This window comes from Nicotiana tomentosiformis, chromosome 2 (assembly GCF_000390325.3).
Source record: "Nicotiana tomentosiformis chromosome 2, ASM39032v3, whole genome shotgun sequence".
Classification (NCBI taxonomy): Eukaryota; Viridiplantae; Streptophyta; class Magnoliopsida; order Solanales; family Solanaceae; genus Nicotiana; species Nicotiana tomentosiformis.
In genome coordinates, this window is record NC_090813.1 from 192620938 (window position 1) to 192637770 (window position 16833).

A 16833-nucleotide genomic window follows, 5' to 3' on the forward strand; every position below is an offset into this window, starting at 1 on the left:
TTAAACTTATAATTTAGTTTGAGCTTCCATTTGTTACAAATTCTTATATTCAAATCCTCGCGTTGAAATTTATTCTGCCAGATTGTATGTACTTAGAATTTTTGTGACTAGCTGCATCTATGCCATCCAATTCTCCTCCTTAATTGATGAACTCACTAAGGGTGTGTTTGGTATGAAGGAAAATGTTTTCTATGGAAAATATTTTCTTAGAAAATGTTTTCTTGGAAAATGAGTGATTTTATTACTTATTTTCCCTTGTTTGTTTGGTGAGTGGAAAACTTTTTTCAGAAAATATTTTTTAGTGTTTGGTTAGAGAGTAGAAAACAAGTCCAAAGGAACTAATGTGTTGCTTTCCTTTTTTTAACACGAAAACAACGTTTAAATTTGTGCTCCATAACTGAAAAAATACTCTTTTTTTGGTTGGAAAAAAAACTCTTTCTACAACATGAAAATAAAGTACTCATTTTGTTGAAATGAAAGAAAATACTCTTTTTGATGAAATGAAAGAAAATAATCTTTCTAAATCATGAAAAGAAAATACTTATTTTGTTGAAATGAAAGAAAATAATTTTTCTATATCATAAAAAGAAAATACTCTGTTGTTGAAATGAAAAAAAAGTACTCTATTTATAACATGAAAAGAAAGTATTATTAATAATATTTCTATTTAGGGTGGGAGTCGGGGACCGGGTTGGGGGGTGGGGGTGGGGGTGGGGTGGGTAGGTGGGGGTGGGTTGGTGGGGATGGAGAATGGGGTGGAGAAAGTTGAAAAAGCGTTTTGGAAAATGTTTTACCTTCTCATGATAGAGAAAACATTTTCCTCCAATTGGAGGAAAATATTTCCAAAACATTTAAGCCAACCAAATATGGAAAAATTGGAAATCCTTCGTACCAAACACACTCTAAGTCTGTTATCATCTCAATCATTTTTTTTTTCTCAAAGTTGGATCATTAACTCATATCAGGAGTCCAATCCTCTTGATTAAAAAAAAATAAGAATCTAATTCTGGCAGGCCAGAAATTGCTCAAGAAAGGGGTTCATATATATTAAGTTGATGATTATCATAAAGATGGACTGTAAGCTAATTAAAATTGACACTATTATTCTCGCTACCAGCTAAAATCTAAACAGTAAACACATCTTTTATTTGGTAATGTCATATATTAATTAACACAAAAGAGGAAGAAGAAACAGCTTTCATTGTAGCCCTTTCCGGATACAAGTCTCATTACATTCCAGTAAAGGCAAACAAAGACAAATGTTAAGAGTCTGCTCAATACAACAAGAAGTTTTGGTTTACCCTTCTAATCGTTCGGAGGAGCTTCTAGCAACACAGCATCTTCAGGAATTAGGGAAACAGAAGTTCTACAGGGAACTTAACAGTCTTTTTAAGGAAATGGTATAATGCTTATATCTTGTATATAATCCGTACACCACAAAAGGCTTTCATGGCTAAAGTGTTTCCTTATATACGTGCATAACCTGTTAGCCAGCATCTTGTGAACGCTTTCAGATCGCAGCAAGCTCAACAGTAGTACGGCTCCTACATTATTATGAGGTATTACCCTGCTCCGAAGTCTTTGCCAACTTTGCTTGGGTAAGCCTGTCCAGGATAGGAGGTTCCAAAGGAATGGGATCAAGACAACGCTCAGCAGCAGCAACAATTACCTGTTTAGAAAGATAAATTCAGTTTGACTCTTGTTAGGCGAGAACAGTTAGAAGCATTCAGCATATCATGTACAATTGCAAGCAACTAAACAGAGATGCTGCTGAGGGAGTCAGGGAGAGATGTAACATAAACAATAGCAAGTAATAATGACGAAAGGAATTTTTTAGGTAATTCTCTTACTGCAGAAAAAGAAGCCATTAAAGAGGATATTATCATACTACTAGTGCCAAAGGTTCCTTCGACATAATAGCTCTAGAATACAATAGCGTAGGCATTTGTCTCTTTACCTCATCAAGCAAAAAATCAACAGCAGCTTCATCATCGGCAGCATCCTTGAGAGTGGTTTTAAGAAAATGAATGTCCAGCTGAATTTGTTGAAATCCACTACGGTTAAAAGTCTGAAGTCGGACATATTCTTGCAAACTCTTCAAGCAAAGTTTTATGATAGTAGTTATTACTGATTCCTGCAAATTAAAGGCATTCTAATCAATTGTTTTTCAAGATAAATGCACTTTACCAAGTGACAAGCACTAGCACTCAACCTGTGTATGTTCAACTTTTGTAAAAATTTCCATCTTCTGCTTAAACAATTTCGCCAAATGGGACTCAAGAAGCTGACTTCTAGCCTTCTGGGTATTTGACCGTACCATTCTGTCATCTCTTAATGGATTACTACGGGAGGAAGTGGTGCTCCCATTGCTGTCAGTACGGCGATGCTTACGGTTGAGCCCTTCAGGTAATATACTCTTTACTTCATTGATGATACCATCTAGCTGGCAATGAGATCAAATAGAAAGTGTTAATCTTCTACTAATCTTATTTCACGTCTCTTCTCCGAGAAGAAGTATAATCAATTACATAATTACGGGGATGTAAGTTTTCTCCCACGCTGCACTTTAGCTTCCCATTCTTAGAACGGGAAAAGAAGATAAAACCAAGGTTTACCTCTTGAAGAAGCAGATCAACAAACATATGAACTTCCCTGGGTTCTTTATGCTGTACAAAGAGGAAAGGTAAGGAAACATTAGCACAAACCATTCACATTGGTCTGCTCGGGTAATGAACTCCTACCTCACCGTATGCTCTGCTTACCTTGACCCAATTTGGCGTGGTAAACCTTTTATTCAACACAACTGATATCTTCTGAGTTCTCATGTTAATATACTGAGAGTAAATTGAGATGAAGAGAATCAGAATTTGATTTCATAATCTATTAATGAAGGTAATAAAACAAACACTACAAGCTTCATGTTTCATTTATAAAATTATCATCAAGCTAAGAAGACAATTTAAAATTCAAAACAGAGAAATATGCTACAAAGATAACAGTGCATTCCATGCACGTTAGCAATATAAGACTACCCACGACAGAGACATTAAAACTCTCAGTAGTTAAACACAATAACTCAAATTCTGTAGTTAAGCCAGTCACTGAAACAGAATAATGATGTTGGACATCTGAAAAGAAAATGCACAGAATCTATGGTACATACATGCTGCAAGTATTTTTCACCGGCTGCTCTGAAGGTGCGACAAATTTCTGCGGGAATAAAAGCTGGACCATTTTCATAGCCCCGAGACCCACCACCAGAAAAAGAGGAGGCAATTTCCTGAAAGATTTGAAATGTTCAGAAATACCCAGTTAAATGGGGCGGATTATATAATTATACTGGTTATAACTATTAGACAACTCCTTACCTCGGTAATTCTGGGAATAGCATTTTGCTCAACAAAAACAGAGAGTTGAGCCAGCAAAAGAACAAGCCCAGGAAGTATTTTGTCTCCCTGTATTCTCTCCCGAAAGCTTAGGTCTTGACTGGCTGAATATTTCTTTCCAGAAAGTAAGAGAAAATGATCATTAAGTTTCCTGAAGAAGTCCTGAAATCCTTCTTGTACCCAGTCAACGATCAAGTCTCTCAATTTAGAAAGCAGTTCCAAGTTTTCATCAAGAAGTTGACGGAAATCCTGTCATATAAGAAATCAAGTAAAGGTGTAACTCAAACACAATTGACTTGGAACTTAGTGCCTGTAGTGTGATACTATTTTATAGCTTCTTTTTGTCCGTTGGACAGTAGGATTTCTTGTGACATAGGGAGCAAGTTTTTGTCTAGTTGAGTTATATTCCAGGCAGTTGTTTTGGCATAATTAGTAGTTAAAGCTATCTGTCAGTTACTCGAGATCAATTTTATTGATGTCTCTTACAACAGAAAGCATAGAAGCATTTCGGTAATTAATAGCGGTACAAATTTGTTAAAGCATGCTTATATTTTTGGTAATGTAACTTCATCTGTAGAGACAAGAGTGGGTTGCTCTAGTGGTGAGCACCCTCCACTTCCAACCAAGAGGTTGTGAGTTCGAGTCACCCTAAGATCAAGGTGGGGAGTTCTTGGAGGGAGGGAGCCGAGGGTCTATCGGAAACAGCCTCTCTACCCCAGGATAGGGGTAAGGTCTGCGTACACACTACCCTCCCCAGACCCCATTAGTGGGATTATACTGGGTTGTTGTTATTGTTGTTGTAACTTCATCTGTAGAATCTTTCAGTATATATGACATTGCTAATCCAAAAATTTTAAAACCATTCCAGAGGACAATTCACAAGAACATGAACTCACATGGAGATGGATTTTACTGATCGAAATTTCTCAACCTATTACTTTTTAAGAACTTTTCAGTCCTTTACTTCTATATCATGCAGATTTCTAAATTTATTTCCAAATAGACTCCGATGCTGAAACTGAACACCGTAGAGGGAAGAAGTAGAATTGATCATCATATACCGACAACTTAACAATCTCTCTCAACCTGCAGTCCTATAACCGGCGAAATAACAGCTTTAATAGCCTTTGGACAAATACATGAACTATTTGATACAAGGATATATAAGGACTCTGTATAATTGCACAACAACTTATTTTACCAGTAAGACATCCATGCTGCCTTGAACTAGAGCCTTTTTACTGGCCTCAAGTGTGGCCTCCAAAGAATATTCTTCTTCAATACCCTCCATTTGATTACCGACTTTTACAACAGCACCTGCCAGTTCAAAAGAATAAAGAACAATCAAAATTAAGATGAATTAGAACTCCCGCAAAACATGTGATTTCAATATTAAGGTCATAGTATTGATAGACATAATTTATTTTCTCAAGGTTAATTATTTACTTGGATTTTACTGGGTTGTTGTTGTTGTTGTTGTTGTAAGGTTAATTATTTAGATTGTCCAAAATTCTTTGGTAAAGTAAGTTTCCTATCCATTGTAAATTGAGCTTTGCATCTTACATGGAACAAAATATAAGATAGAACTCAAACTTCTGAAGAACATTTTTCACTCGTATATCTTTTGAAAAACAAAAGGCAAGTTAAATCCATATTTTTTTAAGTTAAATGTTATCTATTTATTGCAATTTAACAGTACAAACCTGAAATATCAAGTAGAAGATGGCTAAATCTGCTACCAATGTATTGTTTAACGGCAACATGAGCAGCCTGAAACAACACGGTCAGCACACCGACGACAATAAAACAATACTGACTAATAAGAGGTAGCTGTCTATTATAAGCAACCTCCATAGTAAAATCACGCAGACCAGCCTCAGGCAACACTTCATCCATCAGAAGCACATCGGTCCAAATAATCCCTGACGAAATACGGGTGTCATAAGATACAATTAGATCTCGTTACAGTGTCACCATAGAAGTGCTATCCATGAAAAGCTTGGTTATAGAAACAGTGGACTTGACATTTTAGAAACCCGAAGAAACAAAAAAACAAGCAAGACTGAAACCAAGAAAGAAAATCAATAGTATCAAGCATCTATTACAGGGAGCAATGCTGTAAGGTAAAATAAGAAAATGATGTCCAACGAAGGAGGTAAAGAGGAGCAGTTGAAATGCAAAACTAAAGTTGAATATGCAAAATAAAATAGAAGCCAATATTACATCTGTTAACGAGGCAAATGCTAGTGAAACTTACTTAACATGGCAACAAGATTGGAAGAAGCAAGTCGTTTCTTGATGTGCTGCTGGGCGGCTTCAAAATGCCTAAATTTGGAAGCAGGTGGAATTGTAATATTAGTCGCAGATATGACAATATTCAGCACAAATGATGATGAGAGAACAAAATCAGCTTCACCAAGAAAGGGGGTGGTGAATAAGAAGTGCGTACATTTTAGGTACATTTTGTGCAAGTCTAGAGAGTTGCTGTTCTGAATCATGGAAAATAGCTCGATAAGCACGGACAGCCTCGGCAAATTCGCGAATAGATGCCTAAGTCATGAATAGGACAAATATAAGGATAATTATAATTAGTATCAGGAAGGAGAAAAAATAAGTATTACACCAAACAATTCATATCCAGAAGCATACTTATTTTTTGGGTACGAAATCCAGAAGCTTACTTAAGATCCCAAATCTGCATTTTTTTGGTTTCACCATCTTATTTTAAGGAAAATGAGGGGCACTAGCATGTTGCATAACAAATATCTCAGCAAAGTAGTCTTTCACATAAATGTGCGAGTCATGTAACAATGCAGTTCAATTGAAGTTTAAATATGTAGAGCTTCTTTTCCCAAGTACTATTCACACCCTTATCGTACATTCCTCCCTTTTGTAGTGATAATATCCACCTCTTTGCAAGGTTAGGAGGGGTACTCATCTTATAAAACAAATAAAGGGAATAGTGTTATTAATGTAACTCATCAAAAACATCATTGACATTATTTCATATCACTATCTTTAGTTTTAGTTATCTGTAACCTTAGTTAGAGATAACGTCTTATTTAGTAGTTAAAGATAGAGTCTTAGCTGTCAAAGATATTTAACTTGTTCAGCGTTTCCTGTTCCATAAATAGGATCTTTACATACTTTATTTTAAAAACAACATTTCAAACATATTTGATAAATCAAACCGAATATTAAAACCTCTAACTCCTGATGTTCTCCATTCTCCCTTCTTCCCCCCTTCTTCTTGTGTCTTCCTCCCTGTTTCTATCTATTCTCTCCATTCTCCCTTCTTCCCCCCTTCTTCTTGTGTCTTCCTCCCTGTTTCTATCTATTCTCTCCCTACCCCCCCCCCCCCCTTCTCCCTCGTAGTCTTCTCTCTTTCTCCTTCTTGTTTCTTTCCCTTGCTTTTCTCTCATCTCTTTCTGTACTACATCAATTAGCCAGCATAAAATAGCAACTTCAGACCATGAGCAATGACCTTGCTTTAACGCACCTCATGCGCAGCAGAAGTAGCTGATTCAGGAAAGTTTCCTTGATCTGCTGAAGCGTGGGGTATTTCCTTAGATTCCAGATGGAGATCCACAAGGAACTGTTCTAGTTTTTCAAAAAGTTGCACTTTCAAATTATCAACCTGAAAAAAAAACATAGACATTTAAAGACCAACATGGAAAGAAGAAGACAATAGAACTTTCATAGATTAATCACAATATTGAACTAGTTAGCAAAGAGTAACAATAAACACAAGAATTTTTATTGCAGTCAATTTTTTATATTTACAAACTAAACTCAAAGATAGATAGTTATTCTCATATTGATATCCAGTGAGTACGAGGTCGCTTACATTTTTTTTTTTTTTTTGGATAAGGTCAGACTGCAAGTTTCCTCTTTACATTTATTTTTCTTTTCTTGTTGAGGAACTTATTTCAACAAGCATGCAATGTATATTCCATATCATGAGACCAGCATATAAATAACTTTAGTCACCAACAAACCACCATATCCTTTTGGCTCTATAAACATACAAAAAATGACCACATTCACCGCCGATAGCACTACATAAAACGCATCCTTCACATTTTCAAGTCTCTACTTGAGAAAAGAAAAGGATAAAATTGAAGAGGCATATTAGACAAAAGAAGCTGATTTCAATTCAGAGGTATTGACAACTGTAGGGTTTTGATTATAGTACAGGGGACATAAGGTACTTATATCTTTTTTCCTATCTTAATAGGAAATTTACCATAATCCTTTTAAAATACCTAACATGTTTCCCGTTAAAGGTATGTGAAGTGCATCAAGGACGAAGAAGGAAGAGTTTTGTTGGATGAGGGGCTTATCCGTCAGAGATGGCAGACCTACTTCCCTAGTCTCTTGAACGAGGAAGGGGACAGGAGCATTGTACTGGGTGATTTGGAACTCTCCGGGAGTCGTTGTGACTTTGGGTATTGTAGGCGGATTAGAGTTGATGAAGTTGAGGAGGCTATGCGTAAGATGAGCAGGGGCAAAGCGACCAGGCCGGATGAAATCCCGGTGAAGTTTTGGAAGAGTGCGGGCAAGGCAGGCTTGGAGTGGCTCACTAGGTTATTTAATGTCATTTATAGAACGAAGAAGATGCCCGAAGACTGGAGGTGGAGCACGACGGTTCCTGTATACAAGAACAAGGGAGATATCCAAAATTGCAATAACTATCGGGGTATCAAGCTGCTTAGCCATACTATGAAAGTCTGGGAGAGAGTGGTAGAGCTAAGGGTGAGAAGGAGTGTGTCTATTTCCGAGAACCAGTTTGGGTTTATGCCGGGGCGTTCGACTACTGAAGCCATTCACCTTGTTAGGAGATTGATAGAGCAGTATAGGGAGAAAAAGAAGGACTTGCATATGGTGTTCATCGACTTAGAAAAAGCGTACGATAAAGTTGAGAGGGAGGTTTTGTGGAGATGTTTGGAAACTAGAGGTGTACCTGTTGCCTACGTTAAGTTGATTAAGGACATGTATGATGAAGTAAAGACCCGTGTGAGGACGGTGGGTGGGGACTCGGACCATTTTCCGGTTATGATGGGGTTGCATCAGGGGTCGACACTGAGCCCTTCTTTGTTTGCTCTGGTGATGGACGTATTGACGCGCCACATCCAAGGGAGGTGCCGTGGTGCATGCTATTTGCAGATGATATTGTATTGATTGACGAGACGCGAGACGGTGTGAACGCACAATTAGAGGTATGGAACCCTGGAATCTAAAGGTTTCAAGTTGAGCAGGACCAAGACAGAATACTTGGAGTGTAAGTTCAGTGGCAAGACTCAAAGAGGGGAAGGGGAGGTGAGGCTGGACTCGCAGGCCATCCCTAGGAGAGGGAGTTTTAAGTACCTTGGGTCTATTATTCAGGGGATGGGGAGATTGATGAAGATGTCTTACATCGTATTGGGGCGGGATGGATGAAATGGAGACTCGCTTCCGGTGTTTTGTGTGACAAGAAGGTGCCACCGAAACTTAAGGATAAGTTCTACAGAGTGGTGGTTAGATCAACGATGTTGTATGGGGCAGAGCGTTGGCCAGTCAAGATCGCCCATGTCCAGAAGATGAAGGTAGCAGAGATGAGGATATTGCGATGGATGTGCGGGCACACCAGGTTAGATAGGATCAAAAATGAGGTTATTCGCGACAAGGTGGGTGCGGCCCCCATTGAGGACAAGATGCGGGAAGCGCGACTTAGGTGGTTTGGGCATGTGAGGAGGAGGAGCACAGACGTCCCGGTGAGGAGGTGTGAGAGATTGACATTGGAGGGACTACAGAGAGGTAGAGATAGGCCAAAGAAGAGGTGGGGGAGAGGTTATTAGGTAAGACATGGCGCAACTTCAGCTGACCGAGGACATGACCCTTGATAGAAAGGTATGGAGGTCGAGGATTAGGTTAATAGAGTAGATAGTCGAGCGTTCATAACAGTAGGATTGGCACGTAGTCTCGCTTTCTGTTGGTAATAAGTTTTTATGACTAACCGTTGTTTTCTTTCATTGTTGACCACCTTACTATCTTGTTGTTTTTATTCTGTTTTTATATGGCTTTTTGGTACTATCCCTTCTTGTCTATATTTTCATTAATGTGGTTCTTATGCTTTCCTGAGCCGAGGGTCTATTGGAAACAACCTCTCTATCCTCACAAGGTAGGGGTAAGGTCTGCGTACACACTACCCTCCCCATACCCCACGGTATGGGATAATACTGGGTATATTGTTGTTGTTGTTGTTGTTTCCCGTTAAAGGTATGTATGGCTAAGAAAAAAAGAAAAGGACCTTACCATATGGCTATTAATATACGAAAATCATTTTGCTATGTACTTCACATGTTGCTTACCACAATCCTCCTGCTATGCACTTCGCATGTTACTTACCCACATCCCTCCCCAACCATTCTTTACATCAATGATGTAATGCATCAAGTTAACCTATTCTGCAATTGCTTCACTTGGACCAAACTTGTAACAAAATGCAGCAATTTCATGAATTATTGGAGCAAGGCACGGCCAAATTGAGGTCATCGACATGCTCATCTTCACAGGATGGAGAGCTTAGAAAGCAACTAGAAGTTAAGCTTCTTTCCGAGAAAGGGAGGGTGACATGTAAAATGGGAGGGAAGGAGTACATCTTTTAACTACACATTTTACTTGAATTAAAGGAAAGTGAAATTCTTATAAAATTGAAAATCTCATCTAAAATAAATTCAAGAATAAAGTGAACCATGCAAAACAAGTAATAGAAATAATCATATATGGAAGCAGAGGAAAAAGGTGTGACACGGACCGGAAAATTTAACTGCTTAAGGAGCATAACAGCTTCAGCCCTAGCTTGTATTGAGTCAGAATCTGAAAATACCTTTCCCTGAAACCAAAGAAAAAGTAATATGAAAGATCACCTCTGATCATTTTTGCCAAGTTCTTGAGGAAAAAACAAACAACTTGAACTAGTATCCTGTAAATTTGTATTCAGATTCACCTTTTTCCCCTACTTGAAAATTAGCCTTAGAGAGAGGAAGATGAAAACACTCCCCAGCATGGCATAGATCTAAATGGTTCATAGAGATTATAACGCTTAGCTTCGTTTGTTTAGAAAGGAGATGAAATAAAGGAAAGGAGAGGGAACCAGGTGACCACTCTAAACACAAAATAAGTACTCCCTCCTGATTGTAAATGCTAGCGCCACCCAAAGGGTGGTCTTTAGCACCCCTTGTGGGTGGCTACCACCGAAGTGGTAATAAGTACTCCCTCCATCCCAACTTATGTGAAAATCTTTCTTTTTTAGTCATTCTCAAAAAGAATGACACATTTCTATATTAAGTAACAATTTAACTTTAAACTTCCTGTTTTACCTTTAACGAAGATGATTTATAGCCACAAACACTTTTATGGTTTGTTTTAGACCACAAGTTTCAAAAGTCTTTATTTCTTTCTTAAACTGCATGCCCAATCAAACACCCTCACATAAATTGGGACGGAGGGAGTACTATTCTTTGTCTTCTCTCCTCTCTTTCCTTCCAAATCCTTCCATCTTAACATAATGTTTGACTCAGTTTAAGTACCTCGACCAGCTATGGCATTTCTCGAGAAAGTAACTAGAAAAGAGAAGAAACCTGCAAATTCTTTGTAATAACAGCGATTGCTTCCTCTGAGGCTCTTTTGCAATCCTGGAACGAAGAGTCCCCATATGCCTGGTGATAAAAAAGTACTGACATAAGATGAGACTTTTACATGCCATTAACATCATATAAACGGTGAAAACAGTGGAACAAGGACCCTATGCACAAACCTTGAAAATGGGCATGGCTCCAGTGTAATATTTCACTGCATCGGCATAGGCTTCTGATTTGATACACTTAGCTAACCTAGCGGGTAGATCATATATGAACTGCTCTTTTCCACAGAAGATGAAATCCGTGTAACTCACACATCACCAGAAACCAACTTTTATACAATGCATAGCAGCACACGACAAGGAAGTAACATGATGAACCTGAATAACAAGTCTATATGATGGCCAAGGTAATAAGACATTTTATTTTCTTCAATTAACATTAGTATTAATTTACAACTTCACCAATCCTTTTTTGGCAGTGGACTATTTACCAGCTCCAAGGATCTGGTGGCTAAAATATGGAATGGCTTACTCGTTCCTCTTCCTAAGAACAATTTTCAGTTTTTCACTAAATAAGTAAAATTTGCTCTACATATGTATAATGAGTTCAAGTAAATTGTACAGTAAGTAATAGATAATGTCATTCTTCAATTAACATCTGGATCAATCTACAATTTCACTGTCGACTGAGCATCTCATTCCCCCTTCCTTAAATCATATTTATAAGCATTTCCCTTTGCTTAAATCATAAAAAGTCAAAAGTTAACCAGCTCAAGATATCGGGGGGGCTATAAAGGAAATGTCTTATTACTCTCTCCTCATCCCTAACAGCAAACATAACTTAGTTCAAAAGGTTGTTATAAGAATCCAGAGTTGGTAACTTCAATCCTGAATAAGAAAAGACATGTTTTACAGTGGAGTAAGACATTGCAAGAGTTTAACACCTCATTTTATTACCTGAACTTTGCGTAGAAGATTACGGGTCCGATGCAACTTCTCTATGTGCTCTCTCTTCTCAAAAAGAGAAGTATTGACCCCATCACTTTTAGATTGCACGGACATTATCTGCAAATAATTGAAAGAAATCAAACTCTTGACACACATTAATCAATGTTTTGCTGCTTGAGTCATGATTATAACCAAAAAACAGTAAAATACTTCTTTAAAATGGTAAAAATAATAATAAACAAAAACCTTTTCAAGAAGCTGTTCCATATTTGTCTCCATGCCAACAATATTATTTTTCATCCTGAAAAAGTAATCTTATAGGTGAGTTCTTTAATGCCAAATGAGAACATGACAACATAAAACCCAGTTAGTCCTGATTCAGCATACAAGCTGAAGCCAAGCATAATAATTTAGGAAACTACTAACAATTGCATGATCTCCCTTATTGTTGGCCACCGAAATTGAGGAGCCATGAAACATGCTATAAGTACTAACAAACTCAACCTACATAGAGTTAAGTTGCAACTATATCCCCCTAATATCTGCCACATACGAGATGAAATGGGTTCAGAACAACATTCTAAAATAGAGTTTACCTTTTAATTGTGTCTGTGGCACTTACGAACTTGTTGTAATTTTCATATACCAGCATTTGCAGGTCAGTATCGAGATTCTTTATCTCAGCAGCCATTTCGACATGCCTGTGAAGCAGACCTTCCAAATTGGACTTCTGCACCTGTATGTTTGGTGAAATATGTCATTTCTCTTTTCCGGGACTAGAAAAGATGCATGATTAAAAGAGCAGCTTACTCCTTGGGAAAGCAACAGATTAAATAAAGACCTCCCTGATAAGTACATAACTTCGCAAATACAAAAGCTTTTAAGAAGATACACTACGTTAAAGCCAAACAATCACGTCCACTGTGTCAAAGTTTGCTCCTCTAACTTGAGTAGGATGAGATAAATGGGAAAAGTGTATTGTACAGTAATACTGATTGATTCTGTTGCAATAGACTGCTGACCGAAAGTGTGACAACTCATTTTCCTTTTCTTTTCTTCCAGCTACAAGGATTAAACTGACATGGGACTTTTGTGCCTCTTCTTTGATTCTTTTAGCCTTCTGCTAAGGTTACCAAAAAACTGCCATGGTAATTTGTGCCCTCCATCTCAAAAGGAGCAGTTACCCTATTCCGTTAAACAAGGTGGAGCTTGATTATTACACTGCATTTACTATGCATATCCAATTTTACATCCCAAAACCCAACTACCAATGTAGTTTTCAGGTATTTCTATTTGGTAGTAATAGAACCCAAAGTTGTATCATTTTTCATGTTTGTTACAATTTCTATTCTTTTAATAAGTAATAATTTTACTCGTACAAAAGAATACACAATAGGTGACCGTTCTTATCAAAAGCTTTACAGAATTAATACAGTTTTCGAAGATCTTAAACTAGTAACATAGCGTTGTCTGCTCTGAAGAAACGGAAAAAGAAAAAATAAAGAGTATACAGACATTTTCTCGGAAGGATGTAAGAATTAATTACTACAAGTTGAAAACATTTTATTTTCTTTCTTTCAAAGATGTCGATCCAATGCAAAGAAGAAAAGCAATCCATATTTTCTCTAGTTTTAGGTATTGCCTTCCCATGTTTGTTGTTGATGCTATAAGCATCGATGCAAATAGATCAGGAGAGAGGAAAAAGCGAAGCCAAGATAATTTTTTATGACGGTGGTGTCCTGGATAGTTTGCGCGCACCTCGATTACTCAACCGGGTAACTACTATCTTCCACCAGCACAAGTACTGGGTATCTCTGCCCACCAAGGGTAGGGAAGTCAAGATTTCAAAATTGTACTCGATACGGAGTTCTAACCCAAACTAAAGGAGCAACCATATACACAGCCCAAGTATTCTTTCTTTTTCGAGGGTACCTAAAATATGTAAACCATAGAAGGATTTCCCTGTGTTAAAATCAGGGCAATGGTCAAGAGTAACTAATTGAACCCTCTCTTTGTTTAGCTACATAAATGAACTAGGCTGAATATGGCGGTATAGATCAGTACTGAGCACTTCTATGCTCCTTTCTTGCTACTGGATCAGTCTCACACTTACACACATTCTGTCATCCATTGCAGTTAAGGGGTAGGGAAAGTTCCAGATACTTCCAGTTGTGGAGAATGATATTGGATGTGCACAATGATGATAAGCAGGACACCTTCCAGGCCATGAAGCTAACAGCTCTAAGACATATTACCAAGAAGAATCCTTTCTTCACCTCCATAAGCTGGGAAGGTAAGAAGTTAAGCCATTATTGCAAGCTTGTCCATGGGGGATGCAATTTTTGGTTTCTCAGGCAAGAACGAAGAAAAAGCTGACATCTTTGACTTGCTTAATTGAACTTAGAATTTCCGGAAGACCAACGAGGAAGTGCTAGAACTTGGACACAAAAGATAGTTACGGTTCATTATTTTATTCCATTGTTCGTTAAGCAATTACGGAGCTCCATTTCATGTCCAAAATCACAGTATCATCTAATTAAGCCTTCAATATTACAGATAACTTTAGAAAGCAAGAAAATCGAACACCTGAACCTTTCTAAACTCATACGTCCCCTTAATCAAAGCTAATGAAGCTTTTGAGCTATGAATTCAATTGAATCTAGTATTTTTGACATGGAATATAGATATACATATACGTGAAAAACAACAAAGTTCCAATAAATATTAAGTCTTGAACACATAATTTCAAAAATACGACGAGTTTGATGCTAAGAACTTAAAGCCTGAACCTATCAAGTTCAAATCCTGAATCAGCCTTTGCTACCATTTTCTTGGCTCTACCACTATTTATGTATGAACTCCATCAAATCAAACCTCAACATTTCTCCAGCATATCTTCAAAAAATTTGTTTGAACGGGCCTCTAAGATCATTTTATGTGGCATTCTACACAAATTCAACCTTCTTTGAGCTACATAAATTAGCTTTACTTATCAAAAAATATTTATTTTTTGATGATCGTCGTACTTTTAAATGAGTTTAAATTCTATGCACTAAGGATTTACAGGTACTTGTAATTAATAAGATTGATTGGTAACCTAAAATAAATGCTAAATAACCTGCTATAACAGGTCAAATTAAAATGAATGTAAAATATATACTACAATGTCAGTAGGTATAACTTAAAACGTTTTCAAATTGCTAAGTGAAGAAAAAATTGGAATAATATAAAATAAAACATACTATTTAATTTACTCAAAACTAAAACTAATCCAATATCATCAATTTTTTTAGTCAGAATTGATCCGTAAAAAGTAAATAACAGATGTAAAAGGAGAGAAAAATGAGGGGCATACAAGTAAATTCATGTACTGATCGGCGTCGAAGGAGGTGGTGTTGATGGTATCCAAAGTGGCGAATCTGGAAACAGAATTGAGCGGCGGCGTTGAAGAAGTAGAATTAGGATCTGGAGAGTAGAAACTTGATAATAGATCTCTCATTCTCTTGGCTTTATCGTCCATTGCTACATCTTCCTCTGCCCCCATTTTTTTTATTAATTCACGATTTGTTCCTTTTTGCTCGAAGTTTTAAAGACTGCTGCTCGAGTACTGAAGAATTGAGATCTGTTGTTGTTGGTTGTTATCTATGGCATGTAAAAATACAGTGATCACATGAGATTTTAGAATAACAGTAACCAAACGGTTATTATTAAAATGGCAGAAGCCGCATTAGTCTATGCGAGTCGCAAAAGCTAATTGCGTTTTATAGAGCCGTTTGGATTGACTAATTTAAGCAGCTTTAAAGCATTTTTTTTTATTTTTTTTTTTAGTATTTGAGCTTGTTCTAGAAATAAACGTTTGGATAGAAGTATTGGAGCTCAAAATAAGTTGCTGATGTGTTTGGTAAAAAATGTTTATAGACACATTTTCTGTTACGAGGACTAAAATATCCTTAAAGTTGTTAACACTAAAAATGAGTTAATTACTATAAGATCTTTTATTCTAAAATGATTCTAATCTCAATTAATTTATGTTTCAAGTCACGTTGAATAAAATTAATTAGACAAATTTTAAAATTATTTTCGTTTAAATTACTTTATCAAGTTAGATTTTGGGCTAACCTTTAGCACATGCTAATTTACTTAGAAGTTATGTCCAGTTAACATGGCAACATTAGTATTGGTGATCAAACGATTCAACTTTCAAATAAGTTTAAAATTCATAAAAATTAAATAAAAGATAAACACATAAATAACATAGTCCCATAATAGTAGGAATAGTTGAAATTTGGTACTGAGTTTTTTAATAATTGAGAAAAATTCTAATTGACAGAATAATGATAATTAAAATTGTCCACTTGCCTTCGTTAGATTACATAGAGAATTTTTACCAATTTCCTGGACATTCATTTCGTGGATAAGTGGATAGTTCCACTAAATTCATGAGTAGTTGCCACATGTAGTTAAATTCCACACGTATTACTTTATGTTTTCCTCACTTCTGCAATTGATCCTAAACCTCAATGTTCGTCGATGGAGGAAAGACGTAGGGAATGAAGAATGGGAGAGAAAGAAATAAATTTAGGACTTTTATTGTGAAGGGCATTTTGGAATAATAAAAATTATTAGGGATAAAAGGGTAAACAACTTGGTCAAACCCAACTAGCTTTTAAGCCAAAAAGCAATAAGTTGGTATTGCCCAACTTATTGTTTTTGGCTCATTTTGGACCTTTTGGCTTAAAAGTCAAGGGCTTTTAAGCACTTTTTAAATTTTGTCAAACACTCAAATAAGCTAAAAATAGCTTAAAAGCTGATTTGACTAGCTTAAAAGTCAATCCAAACACCCTCATAGTCGCAAAAACTAATTGCTATTTATAA

The 16833-nt window shown here is 36.8% G+C and overlaps 1 protein-coding gene across 1 annotated transcript; it reads right to left on the reverse strand.

Moving 5' to 3' along the window:
• Positions 1–1181: 1181 nt before the first annotated feature.
• On the reverse strand, positions 1182–15681 carry LOC104108797 (vacuolar protein sorting-associated protein 51 homolog). Its single transcript, XM_009617922.4, has 20 exons — positions 15314–15681; positions 12555–12694; positions 12205–12259; positions 11968–12075; positions 11185–11283; positions 11009–11086; positions 10183–10260; positions 6886–7023; positions 5836–5936; positions 5644–5711; positions 5235–5308; positions 5090–5156; positions 4588–4703; positions 3369–3635; positions 3164–3280; positions 2763–2834; positions 2616–2666; positions 2213–2443; positions 1958–2134; positions 1182–1669 (listed from the first exon to the last, which is right to left on the reverse strand). The coding sequence occupies exons 1-20, from the start codon at positions 15500–15502 to the stop codon at positions 1553–1555; spliced, it is 2343 nt and encodes a 780-aa protein (XP_009616217.1). The 5' UTR covers positions 15503–15681; the 3' UTR covers positions 1182–1552.
• Between the last annotated feature and the right edge of the window lie 1152 nt (positions 15682–16833).